This window comes from Rhodamnia argentea, chromosome 2 (assembly GCF_020921035.1).
Source record: "Rhodamnia argentea isolate NSW1041297 chromosome 2, ASM2092103v1, whole genome shotgun sequence".
NCBI classification, from domain to species: domain Eukaryota; kingdom Viridiplantae; phylum Streptophyta; class Magnoliopsida; order Myrtales; family Myrtaceae; genus Rhodamnia; species Rhodamnia argentea.
Genome location: NC_063151.1, coordinates 10,605,741 through 10,624,311, shown reverse-complemented (window position 1 = coordinate 10,624,311; position 18,571 = coordinate 10,605,741). Strand labels below are relative to the sequence as shown.

The window sequence follows — 18,571 nt, the reverse complement described above, 5'->3', positions numbered from 1 at the left end:
ATTTTGGTCACGTTTTCTTTACATTTGATGGGTAGATTTATATTTATTTTCAATGAAAGTACTAAAAAACAAAAACAAAAAAGTGTTTTCCACAATATAAAACTTTTCAACCCAAGCCACCACATCGGTGAAGGCAACAAAGTACAAGAGGAAAATTTCAAATAAAAACTTGAAATATTCTATTTTCTCAAATAAGGATCCGAAGTAGGATTTTGTTTCGAATAAAAGTCTGACGTCGGCCGGTTAAATATTCCGGTCAAGAGCTTTTTCGTCGAAAGACCATTTTAATTTTAAATTATTATTTTTCTTTTTCTTTTCTTTTTATTAATTTTTTTTTCTTTGCTGTGGTCGGTGGGGCCCGACGACTGGGCTAGGGCGGCCTTGCTTGTGATCCTGTGAGGTGGCCCATGCCGGGCTCCGGCCATCAGTGAAAAGAAAAGAAAAAATAGAAAGAGGACAAAATAAATAAAAAAACAGAGGGAGGAATAAAAAGTTTAATTAACTAAAAAGAGAGAAAAGAAAATGAGATAAAGGAGGAGTAGGAGCTCCAACCAGTAGAAGATACGTGTGAGAGAGAATCCGTATGTGTTTTTTATTTCTTCGACTTGGATGGGAAGCTCTCCGGCTCGGATCATATTCGTTTCGTGGCAACGTTGTGTACCTTCTTTTTTTCTCCGCCGCCTGTTGCCCACCTAATATAATAAAGCTGAGGGGACGTCAAGAATTTGACCGAAAGCTGAAGCCGACCCTTTTTAACGCAGGAGGGAAGAAAATTTTCCTTGGCATTGTTCTGATGATGAGCTTTGGTTGCTGCTGATTGAGAACATTTGGGACTCTCCTGGATCTGAAAACCCTAAGAACAACCCACCCTTTTGAGCTGGGCATTGTTGCTTTGCCCCCCGCCGGGAAAAAGTGGGGGAGGAAAAGGTCAGATTTTGCTGTTCTGGGGGGCTCGAACTAAGCCTAGATCTGCGAACCCGAGTGTGAAATTCTCCGGATTTTGTTAGTGAAATTATTGATCTTGCTTGTCTCACTGTACTTGGGACAATCTTGGGGGGTGGGGGGGTTTCTTGAAATATCTGACGGATGCTTGTTCTTAGAATCTTGATTCTTGGTGGGTCTCCGTTTCTCGGGAGATAGGTGTACGGGTGGATGGGAACAACGAAACTTTGGGTGCTTCTTGGATGGGAATTGGTTCAGACAGGAGCCTGTGATTTCTTTTGTTCGCTTTTGGTTGTCTGGAGGGATGAGACCAAGTAAGAGTCCTGCATACTTCGTGAGCAAATGCGTAATTCGATTGCCCCGAGGCGCTCTAAGATTACATTAGTTGTGCGTCAGCAAAGTGTTGGCAACTAAGCCGTTGGTAACAAGAGTCTGAAGAGTGTTTCCTAGTATCGGCTCTGAATTTCTTATTTAAACAGCATAGTTGTTGGCATTGTTTTTTGGGCAACATGCATCCGAGGCACCGGAGTCCTGGAAATGGGTATAGGTCTGGTTCGATGGGGATGAATTTGGCCGTGGCCTCTCGTATCTCCCCTGAGAGTTCAGTAAGGAGTCATGGCTTCCATAATTCGGAATACCGGAGCTTCAACCGTGGTTTTGGGCGGAGCCTGAGCCATGGTCATCCGAAATCCTTTCAACCCCCACCGCCTCCTCTATCGCGCAAATCCGACATATTCATGGCAGCTGGGAGACTTGCAGCGGAATATTTGGTCTCTCAGGGTATTTTGCCGCCGAGTTCACTTTCCGGGAAGTGGCAGAATGGTAGTTTGAAGAAACAGGTGGGCGAGTTTGAGGAGTTTAGGTCTCCAGAGGGGGAGAACTTGCAGTTCCCTGGTGAGATGAGAACGTCAGCCCTTGCCCGTCTGGGTAATTCGGGTTTTGATTCAGGGTCAGGTAGGAGGAGGTATTCTGATGATTACAATGCGGTTGGAATGCGAAACCATGTTAAAGGGAGGAGGAGAGGAGGATCTTTCAGGGGATATGGCTCTGATTGGGGCAGAGATTATGGAAGGAATGGGTCATGGTCCGATAGACGTAGAGTGTCTCCAGAAATGGGGGTTGAACATGCTGCTGATGCGGGACATAAGGAGGAGAAGATCGTTGCTAAGGATAATGCTGATGCAGTGGAGAAAACTAGCACCAGTTCAGTCTTACCAAAGAGTAATAAGGATGGTGGAGATTCAGACTCTGAAGTGAAGGAGCACCTATCAAAAGCAAATTCTAGTAGTCCTGTGAAAGATCGTTTCGTTGAAGCTGGTGGAGAACTTTCCAAGGAGTCTCGTGAGTCGAGAAACTCGACAGAAAGAAATGAGGAGATAAAAGATGGATCTAATAATCATGAAACAGGGAAAAAGATAGTCGCGGAGGAGTTGCCTGCTGAAACTGCTGCTGCAGAGATAAAATTAGCAGGGAGCAGTATTCCTGATTTACGAGCACTCTGCAAATTCGCCAACGTGCCCACCAGAATCCGTTCATCTAGAGGCAACAAACTTGAGCCTGTTTCGGGTGGTGTGGGGAGCAATGAGGCTACAGGACCTTCTAGAGGAACAAGAGTCTTAGTTGAAGATGATACTATTGTTGACTCCTCTAATACTGGTTCTGCAAGCGATTATAATGAATCAAAATGCCTTGACTCTGAGATCTCTAAAGCAACGTCTCTTCATCCATCTGAGGCATTGGAAGAATTAGCTCCTGCTCGTGGCACTGAGTTGGCTGAACATGTGAGTTCACAGCCTTTACCGGAGGTGAAAGAATTAAGCCCAGCATGTGGTTTTGACAAGGCTAAAGGTTCTAAATCTGAATCCTTTCCAGATAGGTCCTTAGATTTTGAGAATGATCGAGATTCGAGTCAGGGCTTGCCAGGATGTGAGACTTTGAATAATGTAGTTGAGAAAAGGGTCAAAAAACTTGCTGTTGAAGAGAGTGATGTAAATGAGGGACGTAAAAGAACAAGGGAGTGGCTTTCTCCCATTGCCAATGAGGGGGACAAATACTTTCACCCTTCCAAGTTGAGTAAAAGTAAAGCAGATATTAAAGGTGATCTCATGAGTGCTGAAAAAGTTGTCACAGTTGCTGACCCAGATAATTCAGCAAGTAATTCTCTGTTGCTAGAAGTTGAAGACACTACATGTGCCAATTCTCAGGAAAAGCAGCTTTTCCCAAGCTCATTCAAGATTTGCGACCTTAATCTCATGGAAACTTCTGATGTGAATGAGAACCATGATCAGGCTCCCATTTTCATGTATCCACCTATTTTGGACTTGAAAGCAGAAAATAGTTCAGTTGATGTCGACTTGTCAATAAGTAATGCAGGCACATCTTCTGAGAATGTAAGACGCATGCCTAATGGTAGAGCAATTGACGTAATTGACCTAGAAAATGATACTGCTTTAGAAGACAAGGCCTTCAACATGCCTGAAAGGAAGTAAGTGTTATATATATAGCATATCCCTTGTTTTCTCGATAGATGTAATAGTTGCAGCATTATTTTATACCGCTGTTTTTTAGTTTGACTCTGAGGTGCCCCTCTGAGTGGACCTTTTGCAGGAAAGATTTTGGGAGATTGTATTTTGACTTTACTTAAATTTAGTGCACTAAATTTATCTTAATTGTTGATCATTCAGAACAGAGACTGCATTCACGGGATTAGAGGGATTTCCTAATCCTGCACCAAATGCAGTTGATATTCCTGATGCTCAGGATGGCTATGGACTCATGATCTCAGAGTTGCTTGGTAATGATTTTGCAAACTGCACTTCGGTGCAGGGTGAGATTAATGCTCTTGATAACATCGGCCTTCATAACGGAGAGGTAATAACAGTTTCTGCCTAGAAATATGTTAATAATTTAACTTGAGAATCTTTATAAAATGTTGATTGACCTTATCGTTGTCTGGGAGGACCTTGTTTATGCCAATGTTTTTGTCAGCTGGCGTTCTGTTTGTTCAAATGAATGGACTGACTTTAATGGCTTTTTATTTGGATTGCTGGCGATGCTCAATTTGGTGCATTTTGAAATCAAGGCCACTAATTTTGATATCAATTTCCCAATCCACTGCTCTTTCATTCTTTTGCAATTGGATGAATTTGATCTGACTGTATGAATTTGCAAACGAAATGATGACGTGGCAACCACATGACCCTCTCTTCTACTTTGACATGGCTAATGCCTTGTGGCCACCAAGCCACCATTCCTCTAGAATTGGCTGAATTACAGTCAAAATGCATTGATCACGATGAGCTAAAGTTTTCGTCATGAGGTGTTGGAAATCAAAATAAGTTGACCTGATTGCAAACTCCCACTAATGGGATTTACCCCTTTTGATTGTACATGTCCTGAATATGTTGTGTGACTAACTGAATCTTTATGGTTGTTTCAGGTGCCTCTTGGAGAGGACGATCCGATTTATATGTCTCTGGGTGAAATACCATTCTTAAGTATGTGAAAGGTTCACTTTATTTTGTTCTTTTATTACAAATTAGTAGGATATCTAGTAGAGGTGACCTAAGTTAGGCATGGGTGTGTTATCAGGCAGCTTCTTGATGCATTTAATGAATTGATGAATACTGAGACATGATGATGTGTTACTTGTCTTGTCTTCTTGAAAAATAACTTCACCTTGAATGATAGATTGGAAGTCCCCCCCCAAGGAGATCCTTCTTTTCTTTTTCGTGTTAGATTCTGCATACATGAGGAGGAAGTTAGGGCAAAGAAAGGATCTTAGCAAATGTATAGATGAAGTTCTACTTTGCAATCAGGCAAAATGTAATCTTGAATCACTCTCATTAAGTTTGTAGAGCTGAACTTGTAGGTTTTCAAGGGAAAATTTGTTTATGTTGATCTTACCATTGTGTTAGATTGTTGGATGTTATGAGACATACCTGCCAAATTACTAGAATACTGACCTTCCAGTGCTTTTCGAGTCTTTAGTGTTCATTCCACCCTTGGACTAACCTCTATTTGAGGGGACTCGCATACTCAAGTCCTACTTAAGATATAAAAGAAGATAAGTGACAACTTTTTAAAAAGTATGTTTTCATATGGCTAATGAATGTGAATTTAGATTTGCAGATGCCCTCTAGATAACAAGTAACAGGTTTTACATGTGATACACCGATTTAAAAAAGGAAAAAAAAAAGAGCTGTGACATGCAATTCGGTATGCGGACCAGAAAGAATTTGTTCTGATAAGACTGCCTTTCTTTTGGGTGAAACCAAGTGGAGGTCTGAACCAATGTTGTTGTAGAATTAGCAGGTGAGTTGTGGTTAGGGAAGTATACTTGTGAGCGGGGCTGATTTCCAAATGCTTTGGGTCCTTTTCAGATAAGTATGGTGTTGAGAACATAGAAACATAGAGCTTAAATGGTTTCTTGAATGAAAGAGTTTAGTATGTATGATTTCCTCATGAGCAATATGGTGAGAGAAACCAAGGGTACAATAAAGATTACACCTTTTCTTTCATTTGATGATTTAAGTATAGTCATGCATTTGAAAAGGGTCTGATGAAAATGTGGTCTATGTAGCCACTGAAGATTGGTCTGTTATGTGCTTGAGGGAAACACAAATTTTTGGCATTGACGGTAGCTGATAATGAAAGTGGAAGCCATAACGACGTGTTAAATAATCCATGAAAAATGACCTTTTTGAGATAAGAGAGCTTCAGAGCTGTATAAATCAAGGCCAGTTTACTTGTCTTAAGCAGTCAAAGAGATTTGCCTCTGTTCTATGGATTTACCTGGGATGCTTTTTCCAATATCCGGTCGTTTTTATTTTTTCCTTTTGGATGTACTTCATCATCATTAACCATCGTAAGTCTTTCTCCTTTTTCAGTCAAAATAACACATATCTGCAATCTGGCATCTCTGATGCGATTTGTGTTGCAAATGTGCTTTGTGTCTACACTGTTGTTGCATCTGGCCCAACATCACCACTTTTTTTCCTTTTACAGCATGCACAACTAAAACATCTAATTGTGGTCCTAAGAACTGTTTGTTTGTGATTTCTCTTTCCTAGGTTTCTTCCGGAATTGGGAGAACGCACCCCCACAGGAGGACGGAAAGCCTTTCTGAATCTGTCCATCAACAAAAGCAGCATAATGCTTAGTTCTTTGTTGTCATTGCCGCTGCTTGGGCGGCTGCGGCATTGACATCTTTGTTCATATTCAACCCGCTACAGTTTTTTCACTTAAATTAGGAAGCAGAAATGTTGTCTCCCTCCTGGGGAGGACTCTTAGAGTCGTGGAATGTAATCTGTATTTGTATGAAACACACAGGATTGCTATGTAGGACATTCGTTTGCTTATTGTATCCGATGGAAGAAAGTTCCAGCGACTTCGCTTCTCTTGTGACGACGGGGCTCTGAACCTTCGGTCGAGGCCGAAAGGTGAGCTCGACTTTGCACCAATTACTGATTTAGGGGCGCCAGTGAACTTTTTAGGAACAACTGCATAATTAGCCAAAACATTCTCACAGAGAAAAAAAAATGAATGGGCGTGCTGAATGCTGATTCTTCCATGGCACACACGATTTCATGTTGAATTGGAAACATTAGAAACGGGCAGCATTTGACTCTTTTCCTTGTTTTCTTAAGCTTCTGTTCTGAGATTTTGCGGTTCTGGTGCATGATCTGAGACCAGATGTTTGAGTCAGATCGTGATTATATGGCATGGGGTGTCACGTTATTCACGTGTCGGTGGATCCCTGTGGAACGGGAGGGAGGGATGGGAAGAGGATGATCGGGTCTCTGTCGTTTTCGGTGGCTTTGACAAAGGAGGGTGAAGTGAAGTCTCTCAGTGCGTGATTTAGGACAAAAGCAAGCAAGAACTTCTGGAAAAGAGGATGTTCACACGTGTAGAACGTGTGAGGCGTTAGATTTTGGTCTCGTGAAATGTATGGAGATGCAATGATGGGGGGTGGTTCCATCCCTGTCTGAGATTAATTTTATCCACATCATTTTCGCATTTTTTTTCCATGCATATTTTGGATTTTCTTTTCTTTCTACTTTTTCCCCCTTTTGAAGGTAATTATTTGTTTTTGACCACAAAAAAAAGGTAATTATTTGTCTCCGACCAAAAAAAAAAAAAAAAAATTATTTGTCTGGCCGAAAAAAGAATATTTTTTTGTTTTTGTTTTGCCTCGTGGGTTGCATGTGTCTTTTTAATTATTGCCTCTTTTCTAGCCCCTTTTTTTTTATTTTTCCAAACCAAGACGAAAATATTTCTCCTGTAAAAGAGGAAGAATTATCAAAAAAGTGATAAATCTATTGTAATTATATTAATTTAGCCTTTTTTTTAATTGAGTCTTAAACCTTTTGTAATTGTGTCAATTCAGCCTATTTGGTCTGCCAATGTTGACGTGGCAAAATTTTAATAAAAATTTATTATTTTTTGAATTTTTGAATAATTTTTTATTTTTAATATTTTTATGTCTTTTTTATTTTCTATTTTTTTGTTTAGGGTTTAAGGCCGGCGAGGATCGCAAGCCCTCACTCGTCGTTGGTTGAAGGCCGCGACCCTCTCTTGTACCTAGGAGAGGGTCGCAACCCTCACCAGCTATTGGCGAGGTCTTATAGCCCTTGCTTAAGTAGTACCGACACACGACGTGACATGACATGCCGACACTTCATTTATTAATAAATAGAGAATTTTGATACGTTGTATATTAAATATATATTTTTATATATACATGGTAAATTATCGTTTATATATAAATATTACACTTAGGTTCTCTTTTTTTTATCTTGTGTTAGGAATTCACGATCGGGTTTTTTTTTTTTTTTTTTGCTACAAGGTATATTCATTTTGGGATGGCCGGGTATATGACTTACATATATATTTTTGATAAATTTTTATTTTAACCCATAATTTATTGAAAATAGTTAAAATTGACCTCGTGCGTATCAAGATAGCATGTTGAGATGTTGAACAAGCATATCACCGGCGTGTCCGGAACACTGATCACTAGAGGTGGCTACGGACCGATTTGGGCCCGAAACCAGCCTGGGTAAAACCCATAACCGGCCCGTTGACCGAGCCCGCCAATTTCAAACCGGAACCAACCCATGCCATAAGGGCCGATTACGAGTCCCCATTTCATTGAACCAGCCCGGAATAGTCGGCCCGGTACAATACAAAAAAAGGGGAAGGGGGGCGAGGAAAGAGCCGTGGCTCTTTCCCCCAAATTGTGATAGTTGCCTTGTAATGGTCATACTTCCCTCCCCTTTTTTTCTTTCTTATTTAATTTATAAATTCTATCTAACTATTATAAATACCCCTTTTTCATCTTTCATTTTTTCTCATAATTTCTCTCAAATTTTCTCAATCCGCTCAATTCTCTCAATTTTCTGAATCCACTTTTTCGCTCAATTTTCTCAAAAAATGGCAAGTGAAAGCAGACTAGTGACACATGAAAGAACAAGATGGGGGAATCTAATTATCCCCATGATCTTTGTGATTTTGCAGATTGGGGATTCGATGTTGATGATATCAACATTATTCACAATGCGTAGCACGTCCCAACGCAAGAAAGCTTTCATCCTCCTATCGGTATAGAAGAAATGTCAACAACAAATAAGCCGAAATGGGAAGTTACATCCAACATATGGGAACACTTCACGAAGAAGCAAAGATTTGATTTAAGCCAAAAAAAAGTATAAGGTAACTTGTAAACATTGTGGGGCAATATACAAATATATAGGTGGACAAGGCTATGGAACATTCAAACGGCATCTTAGGGCGAAACATCCAACCCAAGCAAGAATTGACACTAGGCAACAACAAATTTTCGGGTACGCCAATCCTAACACTCCTCATTTATTTCGTTATGATGAAAAAGTTTATAAAGAAGAATTAGCTCGATGTATTGCCATTGAACATTTATCATTTAATTTTCGTGAAAATTTTGATGTTAATCATTTTATACAAACTGCATGTACTCCACAAGAAAAACATGTTTCGAGAAATACACTTAGACACCAAGTTTTTGATCTTTATAAAAGAGGAAAAAAAGATTTACAAAATATTTTTTATGAATTTTAATGGACGTGTACATAGAGGTAACGACATTTGGAGTGATCCTTGGCAAACTCATTCTTATATGGGTATCACATGTCATTGGATAGATAATGATTGGAACATTCAAAAAAGAGTTATTGCATTTAGAGTTTTTCATGATAGGCATACAGCAAATAATATTTATAGAATAATTAGGCAAGTTTTACAAGAATATTATTTGCTTGATAAAAAATTTTCAATTGGTTTTGATAATACCGTGGCAAATACCGCATCAATTCCCGAGTTGGAAAAGATTTGTAAACCCGCTTTTGGTGGATAATTTTTTCATATTAGACGTACTTATCATATTTTAAATTTATGTGTATAAGATGGTTTAAAAATTCTTGATGTTTTACTCGACCCAATAAAAACAACAATTCAATTTTTACGGAAACATCCCCACATTATGAAAGAATGGGGCAAATTTTGTAAAATGCATGGAAGAAAAGGTCAAAAAAAATTCAAGAGATGTTTCAACTCGTTGGAATTCTACGTATGAGATGCTTAATCTATCTTTTGCATATAAAGATTTCTTATATGCATTTATTTCGGATAATGTTTCTCAAATTAATGTATACTCACAAGAGTGGGATATTTGCAAAAAAAATTAGATTTTTTAAAAGTTTTTAATGATGCAACTTATACTTTATCCTGTGTTTATTATCCTACAACGCATTTATTTTTAATAGAGTGTATTAATATTGTTGGTGTTTTTGAAGAAAATGAAAAAAGATGATCAAATAGGTCAAACTATTATAGCAATGCGAACAAAATGGTTACATTATTATACCAAAATTCCTCTTATTTATTTTGTTGTTTCTATTTTCAATCCATGTATCAAATTAGATGGTTTAGGTAATTATTTGACTAAGTATTATGAATGTTTACATTTGATTGAAATGGTAAATGTTAGAGCTATACAAACAGTGGTTAAAAACGTAATAGTATAATTATATAATGAATTTTGTAGTAAATATAATCTAGATAATAGTGGATCTTCCCAACCTAATGACATACAAGGCGAGAACCTAGGTAAAATTAGTAGAGGGCACAAACTTCGATGAATAGGCAAAAAAAAAAAAAAAAATGGGAGCAATAGGAATATTTCTGAAATAGAGACCTATTTAATCATTTATTTTGAGTTTGTTGAATCCGAAGACGGCACAGATTTCACAATTCTAGATTAGTAGAAAAGGCATTCAACCAAATTCTCAATTCTCACTCTCATTACAAGACAGGTTTTAGCAACCTCTTGTTTAATAGTTGCGGTTAAACAAGCATTTAGCGCTAGAAGCAACATTTTGGACGACCGACGTTCAAAATTAGCTTTAGATTCGGTAAAGACTCAAGCTTGTATCAATGATTAGACAAAAGCTCAATATTGACAATAAGAGATGGATTGCAACAATGAAGCCGAATTCTTCGATAATGGAGATACCACCACCACGGGTGCCGATACCGAAACGGGTAGTGACTATCCCCAAGAAGATATATAGGCGCTTAATGATAATTCATTAAGTTCAAGCCAATTCTCCCTCCCTTTCTCCCTCCCTTTCCCCCTCCCCAAATTTGATTACAATTTACAATTTAATTAAGATTTGTATTTGATAATTTATTATTATTTTTATTTCATAATTTATTAGTTAAAAATTAAATTTAAAAACCGGAACCGACGGTTCCATTTTCGATTTTGAGCCGAAACCGAGCCTTGAACCCGCCCTGAAACCGCTGGTTCAAAATCGAAATCAAACCGCCCCTTAAGGTTCCGGTTACGGTTCCCCCATGGCCACGAACCGGAACCACCGGTTTATAAACCGAAACCAGCATGTTCCGACCCATGGCCATGACTACCGACCACGTATTGATTGCATGTCGAAGAATGTCGAAGTGTTCGACATGCGTCCGACACGACACGGGGCCCCCCGAAGAGTGTCGATGCTTCTTAGACCCTTACCTAAGGACCGACAATCTCTTGCCCGTCCAAAGCCCTAAACCCAAAAATATATATAAAAAGAAAAGAAAAAAGATAGAAAAATATTAAAATTTTAGTGAAATTTTGTCACATCAAGATCGGCGAGGCTAGATCAGTACCAGTCAGCCAAATGAATTAAATTAGTACGATTGCAAAAGGTTTAGGACTCCATTGAAAAAAATTATGACTAAATTGACACAATTGTAATAGGTTAATTTTTCTGGTAATTTTTCCTTGTAAAGGTGTGCTTTCTTTCCTCTGTCTTGTGCGCTTTTGGCAAATCTCATAATTGCTCTAGTTTAAGAACATTCTTTGGTCAATTTCTCGGATTTCTTTTATAAAGTTTTCGGTAGAATTAGTTGGAGACACACGAATTCATGATCCGGTGCAATTTTGCCGTTGATTTTGTGGAACTCACAAGTGGAGCCTACTTTTTTTTTTTTTTTTTTTTTGGTCGAAAGTGGAGCCTACTTTAGATCCATAAAATTGACTGCCGCGAACCCTAAAGTAATTATATGTATAAACTGTAATATTTCTTTCATAAATAAACTGTAATATTTCTTTCATTAGCTATTCAGTAAGAACTCGATGTGTTCGTCCAACAAGAAACAAAAGTAATCGTGAGAATCATGCTGACAAAATCCAAGTGAAAAGAAGAAGAAGAAGAAGAAGAAGAAGTGATAAGTAATGGTGAGAGTTGGAAAAAAAGGAAATACAATCCGACAGAAATCCCAACCCCAATTTGAACCCGAAAAAATTCACAAGGAACTGCTCTAAAGTAGCTGGAAATTAAGAAAACTTATAGGCTTATTTCTTTTTTTTTCTGGAAGGAGGGGGGGTTTCAAATTATAGGCTTAGTTTGAATCGCGAAAAATCAATGATGTGAAATATATTTTCCTAAAAATAATCGCTTGTATCGCTCACAAAAATAAATGGATAAAAAATATTTTTCATCATTTAGGAAAATATTTAGGCATAAATAATTGACGATAATGAAAATATCTTTCATTGATTAATTATTTTAAATATTAAAGACGATCATTTTTAGGAAAATATTTTTCAAACCATTTATTTTTTGCGAAACAATCGAAGTCTTAGGAATGATGACACCGCTAAAGGTGCATTTGTTTCACGAAAAATGAGTGATTTAGAAAATATTTTCCTAAAAATGATCAGCTTAGTTTGAATCGCGAAAAATAAATGATGTGAAATATATTTTCCTGAAAATAATTGCCTGTATCGCTCACAAAAATAAATGGATAAAAAATATGTTTCATCATCTAGGAAAATATTTAGGCATAAATAATTGACAATAATGAAAATATCTTTCATTGATTAACTATTTTAAATGTTAAAAACAATCATTTTTAGGAAAATATTTTTCAAACCATTTATTTTTTGCGAAATAAACGAAGTCTTAGGAATGATGACATGGCTGAAGGTGCATTTGTTTCGCGAAAAATAAGTGATTTAGAAAAAATTTTCCTAAAAATGATCGGTATAAAAAATATTTTCAGCGTTCATGAAAATATTTAGACATAAATAGTCATCGATATTTTCATTGAGTAGTTATTTTAGGCAATACAAGTGATCGTTTTTAGGAAAATATTTTTCAAATCATCCATTTTTCGAGGAACAAATGGAGCCTAAATCTACAAGCTTTTGTTCAATATTTATTTGTCATCTTGAACTATCGATTGGTCAATTACATCCAAGATTACGGCAAGTATGGGCGTATTTGGTAACGTTTATGATTCTTTGTTTTTCTCTACTTTTGTTTCCAGAAACAGAAAAAGAGCAGAAAATTGTTTAGAAATGTGAATTGATTTTTTATTCCCGGGACAGAAACAAAAAGTAAAAAAAAAAATAACTTTTTTATTTTAGGGACAAAAAGAGAAATAATGCCATTTAAAAAAAAAGCTTAGTATAACTTAATACTCTTCTTTACAACTACAAGTCCGCCACCGCCACCTTCATTGAGATTTTTTAATTAAATAAAACATTAAGAATATAAATTTTTAGGGCCGTACTAAATGTACATGCTTGTTCTTTTTCTATCTCATTAATAGAAATTTTGTGCAGTTATCAAATGTGTTATTCTGAATATAACCTGTTCACTGAAATAGAATTAAAAAAAAATCATTAGAAATTATTTCCAAAAAAAGAAATACAATACAAAAAAAGCAAATTCTTAGGAGTCGTTGGCTCGAAACCCGACATACTCATTGGACGAGTAGTCCCATGAGGGAGGATGATCTTTTTATCCCCCACGACAATTGCTCCGGCACATCTACAGAGGCAAATTTCCAGACAATGTAACTACTATCAGTGCAATTAAACCAATCCAAACAGGAAAGATTACATAAATATTATTGTTAATCAATCACAGCTGATATTGCAGATTCAATTTCCTGAAACCCCTCGCAGAATTATTTTCCCAGAGTCAATCTTGGACTTCTCTATGATCATCCTAAACTGAGACAAGAAACCTTAAACAACGTTGAAGTCAAGCAAAAACAGCTAACCTGAACATGACCCCAAAAAAATTCCTAAAAATCTCTTCTTTTTGTACGTTCCGCTCGCACTCGACGGCGACAAAACCAGCCGCAACAATCTCAAACTTCCGGGAAGGAAAAACGAGAATTCACAGAGAAAACTAACGATGGAAAAGACACAAAAGCAGCGCCGCACCAACCTTCGGTGCCAGAACGACACGTTCGTCGTCTTCGAGCGCAGTCTTCACCAGAAGCCGAGTCGAAGAAACCAGGCGAAGGGGAAGCCCTTGGGAGTGTCCTCGCGTCTTGCCTCCTGCGGGATGAACAGGTGCGAGTCGTCGCCGTGCTTGCTTAAGTGCTCTCGCTCGCGGAGCGTCCTCGCTCATCTCCCTCGCATTCGCAACGCGGGTCGCCGGAGAGGAGGGAGAGAGGAGCGAAGTTGAGCAGGCGAGCAAAAAGGGGTCTGATGATGTGCGAGGAAAGAGAGGAGCGAGGTCGGATTTGATTGTCTAGATCTATAACTGGAAGCAAGTTAATTTGGGTAGTTCGTAGTGGGCTTGGGCTAAAAAAAAAAAAAAAAAGTAATTTGGGTAGCACAAGATGGGATATGACCCCTTTTTTAGGCTTTATTTTTTTGAATTAATAAGACGAAAAATTTCAAATGAATACATCTTCATGCTTGTGATAAATTTATCATTCATTAGTTTCCGTTAAATTATGATAGTATCACGAAAAACCTCAAACCTATACACATGTGACAAACGAAAGATAGAAATCTCGAATTGATACGCCCGCCAACCGCCACGTCTCATCTAACTCAGCAATTTGATAGTAAAATTTAACGAAAATTAAATAAGGATAAATTTGTCGTAGATGTATCGGTTTGGGGCTTTTTGTGTAAATTTTTCACGGGTATACCAATTTGCGCTTTTTGATGGTATTAAACCTTTTTTTTTCCCGACCTTGTAGAGCCTATTTTACCAAACAACGAGTTACCCTCATCGACAATTGACCCATTAAATTTGAATCGCAAAATGGATTTGGAACCCATTTTGCCGGCCCTAAGTACACGTAAGGAAAATCGTTTCCGGGGCTTTATTTTGTTCTCAACCCAATAGCCTTTTTTTTTTTACCAAAAATGTTTTATCCATTTGGATAATCGACCCCATTAAATCCGAGTCGAAAAATGGATTTGGAACCCATTTTGACGGCCTTATAATGCACACGTGATCAAAATCGTCTTTGAAGTAAGGGATCCCATTAGAAAAATAGCAGGATAAATTTAATTCGAGCGAGAGGCGTCGTCATTTGACTAGAACTCTATCACACTTAAGGAGATGTGCTTCGCCCCTAAATTAATCACTTGGAGTTATTCAATAAACTCTTGAGGTCATTTAATACTGTCAAGACTACTACATGAATTTCAAAATCAAAATGATCCCTCTTTCCACGAAATGATAATAAGTCATTTTCTTTTTGCTTAAACCAAACGAAATAAACCCTTATGGGTATGCTGGTTTTGATTTATCATTAACATTTTCATCGTTTATTGTCAATATAAAGTATAAGTTTTTTTTTTAATTATCAAAGAAATTCAGATGAATTTAAGCCGCAAAAAAGAACTATCGACTCCATAATTTTGAAAATAACAGTTCATCCTTTTAAATATAATAAAGCATGAACTTTTTTAATCAGCATAAAGTGAAAATGCTAATTGTAGACGGCTCGTTGATCGAGAAAGTCGGACATTGCAAAGACCATTACGAGTTTAACAGCTTCGCAATTGGACCTCGCAACACATTCTATCTATATTATATAAGAAATAATTAACTCGGGACATATAATTGAGCTTACGGACCAAGTACCATCGAAATCGATTTTAAAAGCCTTGGACGAATACATTTGAGTCCTCAATTTGTGCCTTCTCATCCCGATGCGAAACTTCATCTTAGATTATTATAAAATTCGTGCAATGTACAGTAAATTAACGTGGGATGTCGAATGATTTTAGATACACGCACGGCTTGCCAGACAAAGGCAAGGGTTCGATGTGCATTTTAATAGGTCAGATTACACTGACGTGTTTATTATGATCGATTCGACGTTTCAAAGTGTAACTAAAGTACTAATTGTGTCCAAGGAGGTCGAAGCAAGGTTCGCTATTCTTCTTTTTCTCTTAAGTTTTATGGATTAATCCAAACAAGTTCGGTCCAATAATGAAGTTGGTGGTGGGCTTCTTGGAACTCTAGTAGGGGGCAACTTGTTTTAGATCAGGCACGGAGAGTAATCGGAATCGAGAGCGCAATAAACTCTCCGGTCGGGAGTTGAAAGGTCTCGCCGGCTTGAAATAGAGGTGAGCTCCAATGGTGGAGACTCAAAACTCAAAGGAAGGAATAGAGGGAGAACAGGGCAGACGTCAACGAAGGAAATGTTAGGGTTTAGGGATTCAACGACGAAACGCCGCCGCCTGGTTGATGATACGAAGTACATGTCCTACTCAAATGTATGCACTGTCCTACTCTCCGTTGATCAAAGGTTTGAGAGGGGGACATAAATTTGAAAAAGTTTAGAAATTATGGAAATTGACGGTTTTTTTTTTTTTGTCATTTTAGTTCAAAAAACCGGTCAGGCACATATATGAGGGCGTCATATACAAATTTTTAGCACATAAACTTGACATACTCACAAATACTTTACTTGAAAATTAAAAATTTTGGTAAATTTTGGGAGTAGTAATTTTTACATCTAGACTTATAAGTGACTAGACTTATTTTTCTTTTAATTGCTAATGGGGTTCCAAACTTGAGATTTCTACCTAGACATCCACCCTTCGGTTTTATGAGTTGTCATAGGCTCATAGCGTATGTTGGTGTAAAGTATCCTTTGTACGGGGCATTCCTACAGTACTAGATGGTGCGATCATTATAAAAAAAAATATTAAATCTATTGTAATCATACTAATTTCGTCTTAATATTTTTTTGGTTTGGCTAATTGAATCTTGAACTTTTTGTATTCGTGCTAGTTCGGTCTATTTAGTCAATTTTGATCAGAAATCGTAGCTTGGATGCCGATAGTCCTACGTAGTGCGACAAGCACCGACGTTAACAATTTTTAGTGATTTTTTTCCCTTTCTTTTTCCTTTAGCTGGTTGTCGGATGTCAACGACTAGCTAGAATTGAGGGTGAGCAGAGGTCGAGGCTCACCCTCGTTGCCCTCACCTAGCCATGGCGAGGCCCAACCTCATTGATGATTGATTGGTGGGCCACTTTTAACACGTATCGGTGTTTGGTAAATATTCGATGAAAGAATCTCAAGACCAACTGGGTTTTGGGGCGACCTTTATGGGTTTGGGCATTGTGGTGTAGGAAGTAGTCCTAAGTGACCTTCATGGTATTATTGCGGGGAGAGATACACCCATAATGAAGATGCACATTTCGGTTGTTGCGGTCTTCAAATGCAACAAGGTAGAGACTCAAGTTGAAATAGTAAATGCAAAATCATACTTAAATTAAATGGGGTTACTCCTAACATTGGAGCTCGCACAAGGAAGATTATTGGGATTTGCGTGTTAAAGAAAATCTCCGTATCAAAAATTTGGTGTGGTCTGGAGAGCTGGCATATTTTAATTGATTCACAACTCACTAGCTCACACTTTTGAATAAAGGTAGGCGTGACTAAATATATTGATGGGTTTAGACTTGGTTCCTTCTTATTAATTTCCCGAGATATCGAACATCCGTTGCTCGTTTTTACAAGGTCGAACCATTGCTCTAGAGCGTCTAACGTGCAAATGGCCCGTGTAGCTTACGGGCTTAGTGATCGAGTGATTATACCCTATATGCGAAGTAATTAAAATCCAAATGATATATTTTGTACTCTTATAACTCGAGGAAAAAAAGTTATGTAGAAGTAGGATTTGGCAATTCGCATCTCCGTGACATAATCATAATCTTCAAAGACTTATGTCAAACATTTTCGTAACCAAAATACGGCACAATTATCAGACGAGTTACTCGACGTGCGACACGCCATGTATGTTTATCTTGTCGGTTCGAGTTGACCCGAGCGAATCCGCGAACAAAAAAAACCTTTAACATCTACGATCTCTTAAAAAAGGATAATTCCCATGCTTAATTACATGTCACCCGTGTCGTGTAAACGGGTTTTTGAATCATCGGAATCCAGCATGAGAAACCAGAAAAAAAAAAAAAAAACAGGATTGCAATATAGATTAGCATTACATGTGTAACATATTATTAATCCTTTTCTTCTTGCACAAATCAAAAATCAAACATATCACCATCGTTCAGATGATTGATTAAACTTTCCAAATGATTCATTTCATTTCATTTCAGTGGGTTGGGGACGGGGCTGTGTATCGAATTAATTACGCGGCTGTTTCCCAATTAATATCTGTAATGAATTTCTACCAAAAGGAAAGAAATTTTTCCTCCTTTTTTTTTTTTGTTTGTTTGTTTTTTTTTTTCCTCTTTTAAGGATTGAAGTGGAGAGAAAAAGGAAAGTCTCCAAAGAACTGCTAACATGCATTTGCCGACGACCTGCTGACTGCTGCTACACTAGCCTTTTCGTGTTACTGACTCCACACGATCCTTCCTCGTTCCTGCCGTTTTTTTTTATAAAAAAAAATCTCCAAATTGGGGAAAAAGATCTATAAAAAAAAGGGGGTTGGGGGTGAAATTTTGATTTTCCGCCGGTGGGGTGGGGGTAATTGTCAGACAGGGAAAGGTTTGTCGTGTAGCAAGGAACATGAGCAGGGACATGTTCGGCAATTCGAACGTAAAGAAGGGCCTAGAACTGGTATTTCACTTGCTTCCCAGCCCCCATCATGAACGAAAAAATCCGCCGAATTCCCTGAAAAAAAAATCTCAACTTTAACTTCAATATCTTGACAGAAAAGAAAAAAACACACTCTTTAAACTTAAGGTTCAGTTTTAAGTCTGCTCAAGTCTTTTTTTTTGTCTTGAAAAAAAAATTTAAACTTTAAGTATTCAGTTTCGAGCCTTGACTCTCCTTGACTCTCTTTTTTTTTTT

General features: G+C 37.7%; 1 protein-coding gene across 1 annotated transcript; it reads left to right on the top strand.

Annotated features, from left to right (window-relative positions):
* Positions 1 to 1,259: 1,259 nt before the first annotated feature.
* LOC115754156 (uncharacterized protein At4g26450) lies at positions 1,260 to 6,340 on the top strand. Its single transcript, XM_030693118.2, has 4 exons — positions 1,260 to 3,427; positions 3,627 to 3,813; positions 4,382 to 4,439; positions 6,015 to 6,340. The coding sequence occupies exons 1-4, from the start codon at positions 1,452 to 1,454 to the stop codon at positions 6,068 to 6,070; spliced, it is 2,277 nt and encodes a 758-aa protein (XP_030548978.1). The 5' UTR covers positions 1,260 to 1,451; the 3' UTR covers positions 6,071 to 6,340.
* Positions 6,341 to 18,571: the final 12,231 nt, after the last annotated feature.